Below are 14,630 nucleotides of genomic sequence, written 5' to 3' on the forward strand. Positions count from 1 at the left end.
CCCCCCCCCCCCCCTCCCCTCACACTAAACAGATTCAGACTTTTTCTTCAGCATCAAAGTATTTCAGGTGGTTGTTGCCTCTGCAGTGCAAGAGGAATTCAATTTGATGTATATAGCCTCATACAACCAATCCCAAATTTGCCTCAAGGGGAAAATCCATGTCATAAAACTGACTGAAAGAGCATGCAAAGCGGCCTGTAGAGCATTCAGATGTTTTTCAATTGCTTACCTATTTTCTTTTCATTCGACACTTCAGACCAACTTCACATTAAAGGGGTTATGGGCCAGTGTATTCCTGACTTGTATTTTCCCACTGTTAAAGCCTCTTGTCCTACTTCTCCACCAGCACCCCTAACAACTACATATCTTTTATTCAGACCTGAACAGATGTTTGTAAAATAAACAGATGAATAATAATAATAAACTTTATTTATATAGCACCTTTCAAGCTTGACGCAGCCCAAAGTGCTTTACAGAGTATGACAGAAAATGACAATAACAAGTGAGGAACATAATTAAAAACAAGGTATAAACAAATAGAAAGAGTTATATAATTGAAAAATAAAACAATAAAACATGAACAGTGATACTAGTAAAAAATTATAATTGTCCCAAATGATAAGCCAAATTCAAAAGATAGGTCTTTCATTTACTTAAAAAATTCCAATTGAGGTTGCAGTTCTAAGATCCAATGGAAGAACAGAAAGCAGCCTCCCCAGTTTTCTTGTAATTCACTCTAGGTACTTCTAAAAGTAAAACATTGGAGGATCTGAAGTGATTGTGTTGTGTTTTTCACCTGCTTCTTTCTTCTGTCAGGTGGTGGCGTACCATTTCTGTCAGGCGGACAACACCTACACCTGCCTGGTTCCAGAGTTTGTGCACAGCGTCGCTGCCCTGCTGGCCAGAGCCCCACAGCTCGCCCCGTACAGGGAGCTGCTGGCACAAGAGCCCCACCTTCAAAACACTCTCAGTCTGAGATCCTGCGTTCAGGACCCCATCGCTGCCTTCAGAAAGGGAATCCTGGAACCCATAGCCAGCCTGCGCAAGGGTAATGAATCCACACACAGATCCACCATAAAGACAAAGCATGAGTTTTAAGGGGGGAAATGGTCTTCTCCCTAACTACGTAATTAGAGAGCCTGCTATCAAGTCCTGTGTGAAAAAGCCTATTAATGACTCCATGATGAGCCCATAGATTATGTTCCCTAGTTAAGGTCAATGATTTGAAACAGGGTACAGTGTGAAACAGATGTTAGATCATTTAAATAGGAAAATAATTAGAGTTATTTTTACCTCGGTAAATCATTAGCATCCCACTGGATTTCAAGGTCACAAAATACTGTGAGAGGATGTGAATGTTACAGTCGTATTAGCCACCTTAGCTTCTCACGATACAGTCAGTCAGTTAGATTGATGTGTTTTTATGGCCAGGCACTCCACTGTTGGAGCAGAGGAGTGTTTGGTCTACTCCATCACTATTAAGCAGTTAAGGGAAAAAAATGGACAGCCCTTGTGCCTGAGTGTATGAGCCCTCACAGGGATCCATCGAAAGCTAAGTTTATGTGAAACATGATGGATATGTCCTATTTTAAGCTAATAAACAACAGTGGCCTCTGTTCCCTTTCAGCAGAATATAATCAATATCACCAGTTAGTTCTTCTCTCAACATACCCTGGGCTGGAAAACAATGAGAAGATTCAGATAAAATCATATCATCTTCTTTGTTTCCGAATGATGTGCTCTTTCCAAGGCTAATGTAATGTTCCTGGTATCTTTATGTGATTTAACCTCATGTTCTTCTCTCTGCTCCCTTCAGAGCGCAGGCTGCCTGAAGAAGACTACATTATATTGGTCGACAGTCTTAATGAAGCAGAGTTCCATAAACCAGACTATGGGGACACCATCGCCACTTTCATTACCAAAATAGTCTCCAAATTCCCCCCCTGGCTAAAGTTGGTGGTCACAGTGAGGACAAGTCTGGTGGTAAGTGAGATTATTGGTATTATTAAAGTGCTCTCTGAACCACCATTTCAAAGGGTTGGTTCTCCCATAATGCATGTTAACCTATTTTATCACTGCTAATGGGGTCTATTGGGATTTTTGGGGATGGGGCACAAGGGATTTATTTGTTGCTGTATTGTGGTTGGCTAATACGGGGCGGCATCATTTACAGCTATTTTAAACTATCCATGGGTTAAAACCCCCCCTTTCATCCAATGTTAGATGCAATACCCTTCAACCCATGCAAAGAAAAAGAGGGAAAAAGATAATAAAAGTATGTGTATTTCAAGATGAATGTCACTATTACTCTGGATTCAGATTTCACTGTAAACGTTTTTCAGTGGAAATGCTTTCTACCTACGATAGCTGTTGAAAAGTCTGTGGATTAAAGTGGACGTTTTTCGAAAATACTGCAATTTTATTCTCATTTATGTCTATCGAATCGTGATCTTTAAGCTCTGAAGTGGTTTTTAAATCTAGGAAAAGTTGGTGTGCCTTGGGGTCGAGAAATATTTTCAGGTGTGCCTTGATAAAAAAAAAAGGTTGGGAACCACTGCTCTAGACGATGGTGTGTGATAGCTCCTCTTGTTCTTTTCACCCCTTGTCTTTGCCCTTCTGGACCCCAGCAGAGCCTTTTTATAAAGTGGGCTCAGAACACTTTATGGTTGAGGCTGAAACCTTAAAAAGCGAGCAGAGAGGACTATAGAGGGTTCGATATAACATGGAAGGTGAAGTGAGAAGAAAAGGATTTAGTATTTTGCGTGAACAAGCCCGTCATGTTTCCCTTTGCCTCACATCTTGAGTCTTTGCTCGTACATAGTTCCATGTTGTGCTTTTACCGCCATGCCATGTACACTGTGGCTTTCAGCGCAGTCTCTCTCTCTATAGTCTGATCTATTTTTTCAGTCCGGTTATTAATCCCACCAAACAGCGGGCGCATCTGTCCAATGCCAAAGCCAAGCCTGCAAATGCTGCATGGATTACGCCCTGAATGGATGGTAATACTACTGGGAGTCTGCTTCCAGTCTGGAGCCTGACAGCCAGTTACATAATTTGATTAGTGTTTGGAAATACACAAAACACATTTAGGGTCACATTCTTCATGATACATTCAAAGTCATCAAGCAGTACAGCAATTATCCAACCCTCCAAGTATCCACAATTCCTGATTTGATCATCACTCACTCTTTCCTCTACCAGCCATTCACAGGAGCTCTTGTATAACCACGCTGGGTATTTTATAAACAGCTGATAAAGGATTAAGTGGAGCTCAGTCCTCGACCACCAGTCAATTACTTGTTGTTGAACCAAAATGTCATTCTTCGTTAATGAGGAACTGAGCTGCAATAACATGAATCTTTTTCATCAGTCATAGCTGGTTTTGGCCGGTGTTGAGCAGTTGATGATGGCAAAGAGGGGAGATGAAATGTGACTCTGAGAGATGCCTCTGAGCAATGTTGGAGCTTGAGTCATTGTCACACTATTTACTGTACTTTATCCCATGGCTCTGCGTGAGTCACAGGCAACAGCATCTGAGGAATGGGTCTTGAATGTGCTAAGACTTTTAATTAGTCTTAGCAAATTAAATGTTTAACTTGCAGGGAGCTATGCAGCAAAGACATGCTAGCTACTATTCTTCAAACACTGAGGTGTGTTCGTGCCTCTGTTTTTACCAAAAAGCACCCATAATGTATCTGTTTTTCTTCTGCCACAGGAAATCACCACACTCCTTCCCTTCTCTGGTATCTCTCTGGACATCCTGCCAGACAGCAGTGATCTGGGCGCTGACCTGAGCGACTACATCCATCATCGCGTCAGCAGCAGCACCCAGGTTGCCGCCAACGTCACCACGCCAACAGGCTCCGCCCCCGATCAGCTGCTCCTCAGCAAGTTCAGCAGCCACCTGTCAACACGCAGCCACGGCTCCATCCTGTACCTGCAGCTGACCCTGGATCTGTTCCACAAGGGCCACCTGGCTCTGAAAGGAGGAAACTACCTGGTGGTGCCCGTGTCCCTGTCGGAGGTCAGACATTTGGAGTATTTATTTACAACAAGCAAAGGGTCTTTATGCCCAAGGGGAAATAGTAAATGTGAGCTAGAAGTTATGGATTCATTTTTTTATAAAAAAAGGTGTCAAAGCACTGATGTGGAGGAGTGTGTGTTTCATTTATCAGCTCACACACTATGTATATTGCAATGTTTAATAGTGTACAGCATAAATAGAATTTCTGGACCCACCCTCCTCCTCCTCATTCTATCTGGTCAAGTTCACAGTCTAACACTTAACACTTGTCAGTCATCTTGGTAAGCTGTCTGCTGTGAAATGGCATCTCGCCCGAGGCAGAAGCAATCAATGTCCATAAAATCCCCACACAAGGTACACAGACGACATCCATTGTTCAGACATGTTTTTCACAAAAAGCAAGAAAATGTGTACTAACAGGCTATCCAGATCAATACAAGATACAAATGACAGGTTCAAAGACTTTATACAAAGCGCCAAAAATAGACCACAGTGACTAAAGTAAATGACAGACGCATTGCAATATTGCATAATTATCACCAGTTTAAATAGGACAACAGATGAGCAAGTGTTATTATACACACAGAGGCCTAGAGGATTCAGGATTCAATGATTGGATAATGGATATGGAAAAGCATTTATAAAGGTATGCTAAAAGATGTGTGGGCCCAGGTAGTGGGTAGTATAATACGACAGCTTGTGAAGAATTATGATATGAATTATTCACTAAATTAACTATTTAAACATTACAAATGATTCCAAAACAGACTCATGCTGAAATGTATGGAGTGTTAACACTATGAATTTTTAATAGGACTTGTATAATGCACATTTTGCTTTACTCTTGTACTTTTTCTTGCTATTATTAATCTGTTTACCTTAACGTTGCTGCATTTGAGCATCAAGAAAGAGTTGTAAATTCCTCAAAAGTGACGACACCTCAGTCTACGGTGTGTAACATATCAACTCAAATTATTGTGGAAAAACGTTTGTTAATTTGCTTGCTAGCTTCTGTTGTTTATCTTTAGCAGTGGATTGTTCCATTATTATTGACTATATAATTGACTATGCAACCATGACCACCCACACACACACACACAACATAATTAACCTTATATAAATATCTGACAGGTGTACCTGCTGATGTGTCGTGTGAGCTTTCCGGATAAAGAGGCCTTTGAACTGGTGCTTCCGGTGCTAAATGTGGCGCTGGCTTCTCTGCACCCACTGACTGACGAACAAATGTTCAGGGCGCTGAACGCAGGCAGTGTGAGGGGGGAGCTTGAGTGGAAGGACTTCCAGCTGAGATTAGACAGCCTGGCTGGATTCATGGTAAGACTCGATATGACTGCATGGGAGGGTACATAATGATTCAAGCTTTTGTTTCAAAGCTTCAATGGTGTGTTTGTTTTGCTATGACTTTATAGATGTACATTTCTTTTGCTATGGAGTTATAGCAAAACAAACACACAGCTCAGAATTTTAGTAGGATTGTATATTTTTTCTGACAAAATTGACAAACTAATTTGTTATACCTTTACATTTTAAGACGTTTTCTGTATCGTTTATGTTTGTAGGTGAGACGCAGGGACGGCACACGGATGCTTTGTCATCCCTCCTTCAGAGAGTGGCTGGTGTGGAGAGCAGATGGAGAGAGCAGTGACTTTCTCTGTGACTCTAGGTGAGACTAAAGAGTCAAAGTTATCAAAGCAGAAAAATCATTAAGGTCGGTGCTGGGGAGTAGGGAACCACATGTAAACAAACTAGTAGCTTTACTACAGTTTGCAGCAGTTTTTTGCATTTTTGCGTTGTGACTTAAAGGTGGGGTAGGTCATTTTGGAGAAACCGGCTCGAGTACGCTAGACTTTGAAAATACACAGCCGGAAAAAATCTGCCACTTCCTTACAGAGCCCCTCCTCCAACACACACGAACGTGCACATGACCAATGAGGGCCTGAGATAAGTTTGTGCACAGATGGAAGGCTGACAGGCAGGTAGGCCATCCAGTTATTTTAGCCGGGCCGGCTCAGATGATTGGTCGTGCTTTTTACAGTACCACGGCTTCCACAGATGAATTTTTTTAATGTATTTTTTGTCAAAGCACTTCAGATAATTGCTATCGGGATGTTAAGAGCATTCCATGGAATATAACAAAAAGTGTATCTCGAGCCGGTTTCTCAAACTTACCTACCCCACCTTTAAGTGGACCTATCATGCTATATTTGAAACATATATTGTGGGGCCATACCTATATAAAACATGTCTGTGAAGTTTTTTTCAAAATACCCAACAGATCATGCATTTTAGCCATGCCTCATTTGTTTCGCTCCATTTGCTCTTTTCCATCCCTGTTTTTGCAAGGGCTGATTCTGCTTTTGTGGCAGACTACAGCGCCACTTACAGGCCTGGCATATGTACTACAGCGTCTCCAGCGCTTTCCAGCGGTCTCTCATTCCCCTGATAGGTGGAGAGTTGCCCATATAGACGGAGCACCCCTTTTCTGACGTCAGAAAAATTCAAATAATAATCAGTTCCGTTGCAGCCCCGTTTTTAGAGATTTGGGTATGGAGGAAAAGAGAGAGGGTTGTGTTTTCTGACACTTGGTGAGTTCCCTGACACACCGGGGACACATATTCATATATAAAAGACGTACAAAAGTGCATTTAGCATGATAGGTCCCCTTTAAGTAAGAAAACAGGCCCATCATTTCTTGGACTGGTGCTCAAGTCAGTCAAATGGTTTAATAAGATGCTTGTTAAATATTTTATTTGTAATTAGTTTTTTCATTGGTTGGCTGTGGCACAGTGGCCTAGTGCGTTGGTGTCGGATCAGGGGAGCACAGGTTCAAACCCCACTGCAGTCAGCATGTCGTTGTGTCCCTGGGCAAGACACTTCGCCCCAAATTGCTCCTGTGGGGATTGCCCACAGTATTGAGTATGTAAGTCGCTTTGGATAAAAGCCTCTAGCAAGTAACACTAATGTAATGTATGAATGACCTGTGAACCAAATTGGCACAAATAGATCAAATCCATTTAGGGCACATTTTTTTGCTGGCATGTGATTTTTTCACATTATCTTTTTTTATTACCTCATGTCACATGTACATTGTCAATTTAATAATTTGTTCAACAAATTAGTTTAAACCACACTTTATAATAAGCCTAGGGCAGGGCAGCCCTTGTCTGTGATCATAATGGTATCTTGCAAAGCCATGTTTTTAAATTGGCTTCCCAAACGCTTTAGTTCATAAGACAGTTGTGAATACGCCATGAATTTTTTGTATACATTTTTCCCATTTCTGATTAATAAGTACCGAAATCATCTACAGGAGTGGCCACGCTCTCCTGGCCTTCATGTTCTCCAGGCAGGAGGGGAAGCTGAACCGGCAGCAGACCATGGAACTGGGACACCACATCCTCAAGGCTCACATATTCAAGGTAACAGGAACGGTGATGCTCTGTATATAACTTGCTATGTAGTTTCAGAACTGGAAGTTATTGTACCACAACCCTCCTGAATCACTTCAGTTCCCAAAGGATACACATAAACAAGATCATGCACTTCGCTGTGTATTATTGCATAGCATAATACTGAGACACGTGCAAATAAGATTCTCTACCATGACCCACACACATTAGCCCTGCTCAGATCCATAAAACGCCCGTGGTACAGTGGATATTGAACTGTTTGCATGCATAGTTTGCACTCTGTACACACTGCTTTACTCCTGGGACACAATTCAAATTCTGCACCACAGATCTCATCTGAACAAGCTTAATCTCTCTTTCTCTGTTGCTCGCTATCTGTCTGTTTCTCTCTCACTCTTACAGGGTCTCAGTAAGAAGACAGGTGTGTCCTCCAGCGTTCTCCAGGCGATATGGGTGAACTGCAGCACAGACAGTTTGTCCGCTGCACTGGCCTCGCTGAGAAACCTATATACACCCAACATCAAGGTGACATACATGTGCTCTACATTTAGAACAACCTATAAACCCAAATTTGACACTATTAAAAACAAAAAATGATATGGCAATGAGCACTTCCTGGATTCAAAACAGGTCTGTAGGTGTTGTTGTTGATGACATGTTTTGGAAATAGGCCTGAAAATGAGCTGATCAGATTTTGGCCACTTCATGATGTCATAAAGATGTTTTGGCTTGTGTAACCATTAGCCAGTACCCAACCAAGGTACCCCCCCCCCCCCTTATCACCTGAATCTCCTCCCATCGTTTTTTTTTTAACCAAATATCTCTCAGAGGGGCGTGGGGAGGGGCTCCTTATTTTCATCTAAAGTAACGGACCCAGAATCAGCACTTTTGAAACAGGGCTGAAACAGAGGGGTTTATGGGATGCTACAATGCATGATCTGGTATTTCGAGCCAAACACTTCAGAGACATTTTTTGTATATAACTGAGAACTATACTATATTTATGAAAAAGAGTATAATAGGGGACCTTTAACATGACTATGCCATTACAATAAAGCACTTTTAAGTTTTCAAAAGAGACATCTTACATACTACTTTTTCATCCTGCAGGTAAGTCGTCTGTTGATGCTAGGTGGCGCTAGCGTAACCTGGTGTACCGAGGTGGTTGGACATGCGCCCATCCTGGCTGTCCACGCTCACCTCGGGCACGTGGAGATGGTCGCTCTGCTGCTTGAATATGGTGCTCCGCTAGATGGGACCACCGACAGTGACATGACGCCCCTCTGTCTGGCTGCCGCTGCGGGACACACAGACATCGTCAGTGCGCTCTGCAAGAAAGGGGCCAAGGTCAGTGTCACTTCTGAACCAAAAAGGGAGAAATGTGATTTTGGAGGACGTAATTACTACGGATACACCAGATTTTTATCTCTGAAAAAACACACCGTCTGTGGCTTTACACAAAACAGTGTCCTGAACAGTCCTGTTCTACATTCACCACAGCTACATGATCTATTCTGGGAGACAGATGACATAAACGGGCCTGATTTAGGGCAGCGTATTACGGCTACGGCCAGTGTTGTAAGTCCTTCTGTGTTCCCCTTAATGCCAGGTGGGCCATGCTGATAAGAGTAACCAGTGTGCTCTGGTCCACGCTGGGCTGAAGGGCCATGCCGAAATCATCACCATCTTGCTGGGCCAGGATTGGGGAGCAGAGGTTCCCGCTGACCCACAGCAGCACCACAGCACTGAAGCTGTGACTGGGAAAGCAAAGGCAGCTCAGCAGGCGGCTACCGCTGCAGCTAGTGTGGGAAACACACAGGTAGGAAACAGACCAGCGCCCTCCTGACAAAACACACTGCAGAAATTCATTTTCTATGTAGAGCACAGTGCCTGTCCTTGCTTGACTTAGAGGATGTATTAGATGTGGTTTGCTATGGTCATGGTCTGAGTGCTTTGTTTTTATTTATTTCTGCGCAGCACAATACAGAGGACTTTGAAATTGTGTTTTTCTGCAGGTGGTAAAGAGCTTGCTGGATTTGAAAGATGAACAGCTGGACGTGCAGATGGACGCTCACGACTCTCTCTGGGGAGAAACGGGTGAATTTCTTCTATCAGTCAGATAAACATAGCTTTCTCCCCCCTTTCTGTCCATCGGTGGGGATCCATTGATTTTTCATATTAGGCACATTCTAGCAATCTGTACAATGCATAAATACTTTGATACATTTCTTTAATATGGACACACAGTGAGCTATTTGAAAGGAGCTGCAGGAGAACTTGATAACAGGGTGCTCTGTTATAAACTTGTTTTTTTGACAGAAATTAAGCATCACATTTATCAAACAGAACATCTTTACAGTCACCTTTGTAGCAACTAAAAAGCAGCTCTTATTCAATTGTAATACTTTTACCTCTATCACAGATGTGATAGTGCGGCCCGCAGAATTCTGTTAGGTTCATTTCCTGAAAGCTTGTCGGATGAAGCCTGTGTCTCTGCCTGCAGCACCATTAGAGTATAATTCTATTACACACTCCCCTCCAGTGCTGAGATATAAAAAGTAAGAGCATGAAATGCCCTCTGAAACATTCACCTTTGTATGTACAATACCAGGGCGTTTCTGTTTAGGGTTAGTGTCATTGGATTACAATCCATTTGCAAAGATAAAATGATCAGTCAAGAATACAAGTCTGATTACTTCACCAGAGACTTCTTCTGTGGTTACAATTACCCAAGACAGTAGTGCATAGAGTGTGCACATCTTTTAAATATTCTCTTAAATAACAATATCATTTTCACTGTTTGCATATTTGAAGCTTCACTATCCCTCTAATTTTCCACAGCTGATACAAAGACCAACAAAGACAGTTTCTTTTTTTCATTGTCTCATATATGACAATAACTTATCTTTAAAGGCGGTAAGATACAATCGATCTGTTCACTGAAGCATGTGTTCAAATGAAACATGATGTCATTTATTAAGGGTACTTGAAGGTTAGAGAATGGCATCAATACCTTGCCTCTATCCCCAGCTGCTCAATTAGCTGAAGGACTCACATGTAAAGAAAAGCCCATCATTTGTCAAAGTAACACTGGCTGGTTAGGGAGGGGCCAAGTTATTAGTGTGTGGAATTGGACATTTAGTTTTTTCTCGCTGAGAAGGAGGAACAAAAGAGAAAATGTAGCCATCTTAAGACAATGTTGATTTCCATAACTGGTCAGATGTGTAGATTTGTATTCAAACAGAAAACACAACACCTGCGTTACCCTCAAATAGATTATGGTAATAACCAACGTTGTTTTTCTCTCCGTCTCTCATCCTGCTTCTATCTCTCCCCTAAATGTGTCAATTACATATTCTTCCCGCCTCGTCGTCTCATCTCTATGCCGACCCTCTGCCAGTGCTGAGCGCGGCAGCAGGAAGAGGGAGGATGGAGGTGTGTGCGTTCCTCCTGGAGGGGGGGGCAGGGCTGGAGATACCGAACCGCAGGGGGATGGTCCCGCTGCTCAGTGCCACCAAACACGGACACACACAGGTGAAGAGGAGTCTGGTCACTGGCACAGGACGTTCTCTATTTAACCGGTATTCTTTTTTCTGTAACACTTTTCCTTTCTTCTCCAGGTTGTTGAGTTGCTGCTAAAGCACGGTGCAGATATCAACGTCTCTGAGAAGCAGGGTCGCAAAGCCCTGATGCTCGCCGCCTCAGAGGACCACACCAGCACTGTGGAACTGCTGCTGTCAAAGGGTGAGGGTCCCCACCTCCGAAACAAACATCTCACAGTATCTTCTATCTAGAAGAGAAATGGCTTCTATGTTTTGTATTTCTCTAAATAAAAACCCACTTATTCTATTATTTGGACCAGAACAAATCAAAAAGAACAAATCCTACTTATTCCTTGTAACAAAAAGTAGCAATAATAAACTACCGGTAATTCTAAGGAATTGGTTAAAAGATGATCATTTAATAAATTCAGAATCAAGCAGTCTGGTGAAAGAAATATATGGAATGGAAAAAATAACTATGAGAAATATAAATCAGGTTTATATCTTTCACGATAGAAGGAAACATTTCTATTGATCCTCCAGTTTGGATGTGACCATTAATGTACGTATGCGTATTAACGATGTATCCGGTACCCCTTTACTATATCCTATACATTTTGGCTAATCAGTTTACATTTTTTAAGTTTGTTGTCTCTTTTTCTGATTTTTTGTATTTATTTTTTTGTTATTTCATATATTTCAGTTGACTGTTTCTCATTCTTTTATGTAGACCCTGTAACCAGATTACTGATATGGACAGCAGAACGATATTTGCCTTTTTGCTGTCCCAGGTGCCTCTCCGTCTGCTGCGGATCAGGAGGGGCTGACCGCCCTGAGCTGGGCGTGTCTGAAGGGTCAGAAAGGTGCGGTGCAGCTGCTGGCGGAGGCCGGCGCCGACCTGAACCACCCGGACCGACAGGGGCGGACCCCTCTGGACCTCGCTGCTCTGAACGGGGAGGCAGATATAGTGGGTTTCATGCTGTTGTTTATATGACATTATGTTGATAATGGATTCCCTTTTTCTTTTTTGCACTCTTTATTTTGAAAGAATTTTTATTTTAAACCCTAAATACTTTTATGCATTACAGTTTCTTCCTCATGCAATTTGGTGGACAATTGTAACAATAAGTTGCATAACATTATAATAAAAAAAAAAACGATTCAAAATGTACAGTACACATAATGGTCCAAAAATACAAAAACCGAGCTATTTTAGAAAACTTTAATAATTCATAATTACTATTAATTATGATAATTATTTCCCGTGCAACACAGGATGTCAATTTTCAATCACAGTTCAAAAACTTGATCAGCAGGAGAGTAATCAAAGCTATCTTGTGATTAAACAATCAAAATCCTCAGGATATGAAGGGGCAGCTTTGTTGCTAATGCAGGGACACACTGTGTGCAATCAAACAGATTATTAAAATATCCAGCAATATTTCTATTATGAGAAACTTTGATTTCAATACAAAAATAACATTATTATTCCATGCACGAGCAGGTTCATTGCCTTGTGGAACATGGAGCGGTGTTGGAGAGAGACACCACCGCCACCAGAGGCTCGGAGCGGGCGCCGGGCTGCCAGAACCCCGCCCTGGTGGCCTCGCTGCTGAAGAAAGGATCCAAGATGGGTACAAACCATAGACTGTATATAAAACAATGTTTACCATAACAGCCCTACAGTTCATCTGAATGTCAGTCAAAACAATGATCGAAAAGCAGCTAACTAGTACACGACACAGTTAAACAGCTCCTATGCCTGCATCACAGCCTAGAAAATGAGCATAAAGTGAAATCCACATAACTCTGACTAAACTTGCCACTAAGTGTTTTGTGGCACTAAATGTTATATAATTGATGAAGACTCACTTTCAGGTATATCTTTTTAAAAATATTTTTCACCTGCAGGCCCTACCTTTATATCACTTTATATTTGACTTCCATGCAGTATTTTGATGCTTTCTACTCTCTAGCACCTACAGTTTTACATCCACCTGTCCAACTCATGTTCTCCTCTCTGTCTCCCTCCTCGGTCACGACCTTCACCAACCAACAGGCTACAAAACGGCTCCACATGATCGATCAGGTACATGATTTATGCAAGACATAAGTAAAAGAGACAAGTTGACATAGATAATAGAAAGATAAATATGTGTACCCCTCCATCAGGTCACGCTACATGGGCTATGGCTTCCTCCAAACCAGACATCCTCCTCATCCTCCTGCAGAAGCTGATGGAGGAAGGGAACATGCTTTACAAGGTATTATAGATTGCTGTAGACGGGGAGAATGTGGCAAACTTTGAAAGCATTTCTTTTTAATAGACTTCAAACAAGGTGTTTTTGTGGATTGGTTGTCAGAAGCTGTCTTCCCTTATCATCTGTTTCTTTCTCGCTGTCTTGCTGTGTGTTTCTCAGAAGGGACGTATGAAGGAGGCAGGCCAGCGTTATCAGTATGCCCTGAGGAAGCTACCTCGTGAGGGGCAAGGAGACGAGCTGAAAGGGCTCAAAGAGCTGCGGGTCTCCCTCTATCTAAACCTCTCCCGCTGCCGCAGGAAAACCAATGTAAGGCCCCTGCTGTAACAAACTGCTCATGCACTATTTAACACCGGCAGGTTTATTAGACGCTGAGGGAATGGCAGGAGGGCTGGCAAGGCAAGATAGATGGTTCCTTAAGATATATAATTTAGCCTTATAAACAGCAAAAGATAATGTCAGCAAGGGTTTAGCTCACAGTAAAAATACCTCTGCTTTTCAGATCTAATTTCAAGTCCCCTGGTAAACAGGACGTACGTGAAAGACCTGCAGGTGGTGACATAATGAGTAACCGTGTGCTGTTAGTGAGGAGATAGATGTGTGTGGCCTGCAGCCAAGTTTGGATCCCACCCCGGTGATGACAGACGTCCTAACAGACTGTGTAAAAATGCCATGCTTAGGGTCACTGTGGCCGATGAATAATGGAGCAGATAATGTGATGTGATAAGGTCACCCTCCCTGGCCAAACAAGCGCACTCTCCTTCTCAGCGTCTCAACAGGGGTTATCTACAGTGGGTGTGCTAGTTGGCTGGCTAACTCCACGTATCATAACAGAATACATGCAGTAAGGGCCAGCAGAGAGACTACATGATACCGTCATTAAACATTCAGCAGCAATGTTCACAATCTCCCATTCAAGGCAACCATTTTGACCTCACTCTCAAGGACAGAATCACAATGTATGTGTCCTTAGTTCTGTTTCATTAAACAAGCTTCGATATTTATATAATGAAGATGCAAACCCTAACACTATTTTTATTTAGCTTTTCTGCAAAACAAACACTTTAAAGTCTAACCACTGATCATCATGCAGTGGGTACGTTTGGGCTGCATCCAATACTAAGTGTACTTTTCTATCTGAAAACAGGATTTTGGGATAGCAGAGGAGTTTGCCACAAAAGCCCTGGAACTCAAACCCCGGTCTTATGAAGCGTATTATGCCAGAGCACGTGCCAAGAGGAGTAGCAGGTACAAACACATTAAATATAAAGTATCTTATTTCAAAGCTGCTCAATTGAAAGTTAGCCATTCACTGGGATGCTACTCTCTGTGGCAGTGAACATGAAGTCTTTTTAAAGTTCCTTTGTTCCCTTTCCCT

General features: G+C 42.2%; 1 protein-coding gene across 3 annotated transcripts in view; it reads left to right on the top strand.

The window, feature by feature from the left end:
* LOC104960575 (protein TANC1-like) overlaps positions 1 to 14,630 on the top strand; it is a 33,497-nt gene that overhangs the window by 17,058 nt on the left and 1,809 nt on the right. For all 3 annotated transcript variants that reach the window (XM_010788647.1, XM_010788649.1, XM_010788648.1), the window contains 18 exons: positions 817 to 1,048; positions 1,817 to 1,983; positions 3,716 to 4,024; positions 5,156 to 5,356; positions 5,602 to 5,705; positions 7,353 to 7,461; positions 7,855 to 7,977; positions 8,563 to 8,799; positions 9,062 to 9,271; positions 9,468 to 9,549; positions 10,853 to 10,986; positions 11,073 to 11,196; positions 11,786 to 11,961; positions 12,499 to 12,628; positions 13,054 to 13,083; positions 13,167 to 13,258; positions 13,415 to 13,561; positions 14,400 to 14,500. In XM_010788647.1, the coding sequence (XP_010786949.1) occupies positions 817 to 1,048; positions 1,817 to 1,983; positions 3,716 to 4,024; positions 5,156 to 5,356; positions 5,602 to 5,705; positions 7,353 to 7,461; positions 7,855 to 7,977; positions 8,563 to 8,799; positions 9,062 to 9,271; positions 9,468 to 9,549; positions 10,853 to 10,986; positions 11,073 to 11,196; positions 11,786 to 11,961; positions 12,499 to 12,628; positions 13,054 to 13,083; positions 13,167 to 13,258; positions 13,415 to 13,561; positions 14,400 to 14,500 (2,708 nt within the window). The remainder of the gene's footprint in view (positions 1 to 816; positions 1,049 to 1,816; positions 1,984 to 3,715; positions 4,025 to 5,155; positions 5,357 to 5,601; positions 5,706 to 7,352; positions 7,462 to 7,854; positions 7,978 to 8,562; positions 8,800 to 9,061; positions 9,272 to 9,467; positions 9,550 to 10,852; positions 10,987 to 11,072; positions 11,197 to 11,785; positions 11,962 to 12,498; positions 12,629 to 13,053; positions 13,084 to 13,166; positions 13,259 to 13,414; positions 13,562 to 14,399; positions 14,501 to 14,630) is intronic.

This window comes from Notothenia coriiceps, unplaced genomic scaffold (assembly GCF_000735185.1).
Source record: "Notothenia coriiceps isolate Sejong01 unplaced genomic scaffold, NC01 NC01_scaffold00031979, whole genome shotgun sequence".
Taxonomy (NCBI): domain Eukaryota; kingdom Metazoa; phylum Chordata; class Actinopteri; order Perciformes; family Nototheniidae; genus Notothenia; species Notothenia coriiceps.